At 40.3% G+C, this 1,115-nt stretch overlaps 1 protein-coding gene across 1 annotated transcript in view; it reads left to right on the top strand.

Annotated features, from left to right (window-relative positions):
* tmem231 (transmembrane protein 231) overlaps positions 1–689 on the top strand; it is a 7,715-nt gene extending 7,026 nt beyond the window's left edge. The window contains exons 4-5 of the mRNA XM_088298760.1: positions 339–354; positions 559–689. Coding sequence (XP_088154886.1) covers positions 339–354; positions 559–638 — 96 coding nt within the window. The 3' untranslated portion in view covers positions 639–689. The remainder of the gene's footprint in view (positions 1–338; positions 355–558) is intronic.
* Positions 690–1,115: the final 426 nt, after the last annotated feature.

Here is a 1,115-nt window from a genome sequence, read left to right as displayed (position 1 = left end):
TTTGCGCTGTTGTAAATTCCAGCGTTGTGCTTTGCCGAGAAATTGAGTGCTAGTTTATGTGTACAAATAGTTTTGCAACCCACTCTACACATTGTATGCACATAGTAGACACTTACGACCACACAAGAATAGCTCGTTTTATGAATACACTTCTCTGCAAACCTTTCAATTGCCACCAGTAAAACAAATCAATGTAATCTGGTCTTTTTATTTTCTGTTCCAGGATGAACAAGGTGAGGCAAAGAAGAGTGTCTTGGATATAGATCCAGAGGTCCAGGTCATGATGGAGATGACGGGCAAGAAATTACATAGCCAGGATCTCAGGGAGCCAGATGAAGACCAGAAGCACTAAAGGTCAACCTCCTGTCACTTTATCTGGACACATGAAAGATCTGATGCAAATCATGAATTTGTCATCATCTATAGTATTTTAATCTACCTTTAAAAAGCGATCTCATGTCTTGTCAGCCTGTTATTATAATGCATGATGTGTGGGAATGCCGTTAAAGTCTGACAGTGTCTCAGTAGCTTGTATGTAGAAGGTGGATCTAAATGCAGTTCTACAAATATACTTGTCCTATGTTCACAATGCAAGTTTTAAACCCTCAAGACTCTTTTTTTCTAAAATGTTAACGTAAGCGTTAATAAATGTGTTTAAAAAAAAATAAATAAAGGACATTATTTCTTGATGAAGATGCCAAGTTCCAATTATTGCCTTGTATTCTTGAACTGAAAACAGTTTTGATGGATGGTTGGATTGATAGATGGACAGTTGATGCAGATCATTAGCTGTTGTCCTTCCGCCCCGTTGGTGAGAGGAGACCTCTTGCTCTTCTAAGGTTGGTTTAGAGTTGGCAGTGGAGCCTGATGGTTGGCAGAGAGGAGTGCAAGACTGCAGTTGGGTCCCTGCATCCTCCTACTTGCTGGCCAATTTGGTCACTTGGGTGGGGCTGGTGTCTGGTGGTCCCTGGGTGGTCTCCCTTGTTGAGGAGTTAATAGACTTCTGCCAAGGAAACAAAAGTGATTCCTCAATTAGAGCTAGTCTATGGAGCCCAAAGCCATACACTGTAAAGAAAGCTTGAACAATCTTTTAAAGTGACATAAATATATATATA

This window comes from Idiotropiscis lumnitzeri, chromosome 6 (assembly GCF_059441095.1).
Source record: "Idiotropiscis lumnitzeri isolate Australia: NSW breed Sydney's pygmy pipehorse chromosome 6, RoL_Ilum_1.0, whole genome shotgun sequence".
NCBI lineage: Eukaryota > Metazoa > Chordata > Actinopteri > Syngnathiformes > Syngnathidae > Idiotropiscis > Idiotropiscis lumnitzeri.
This window is presented reverse-complemented; position numbering and strand designations above follow the sequence as displayed.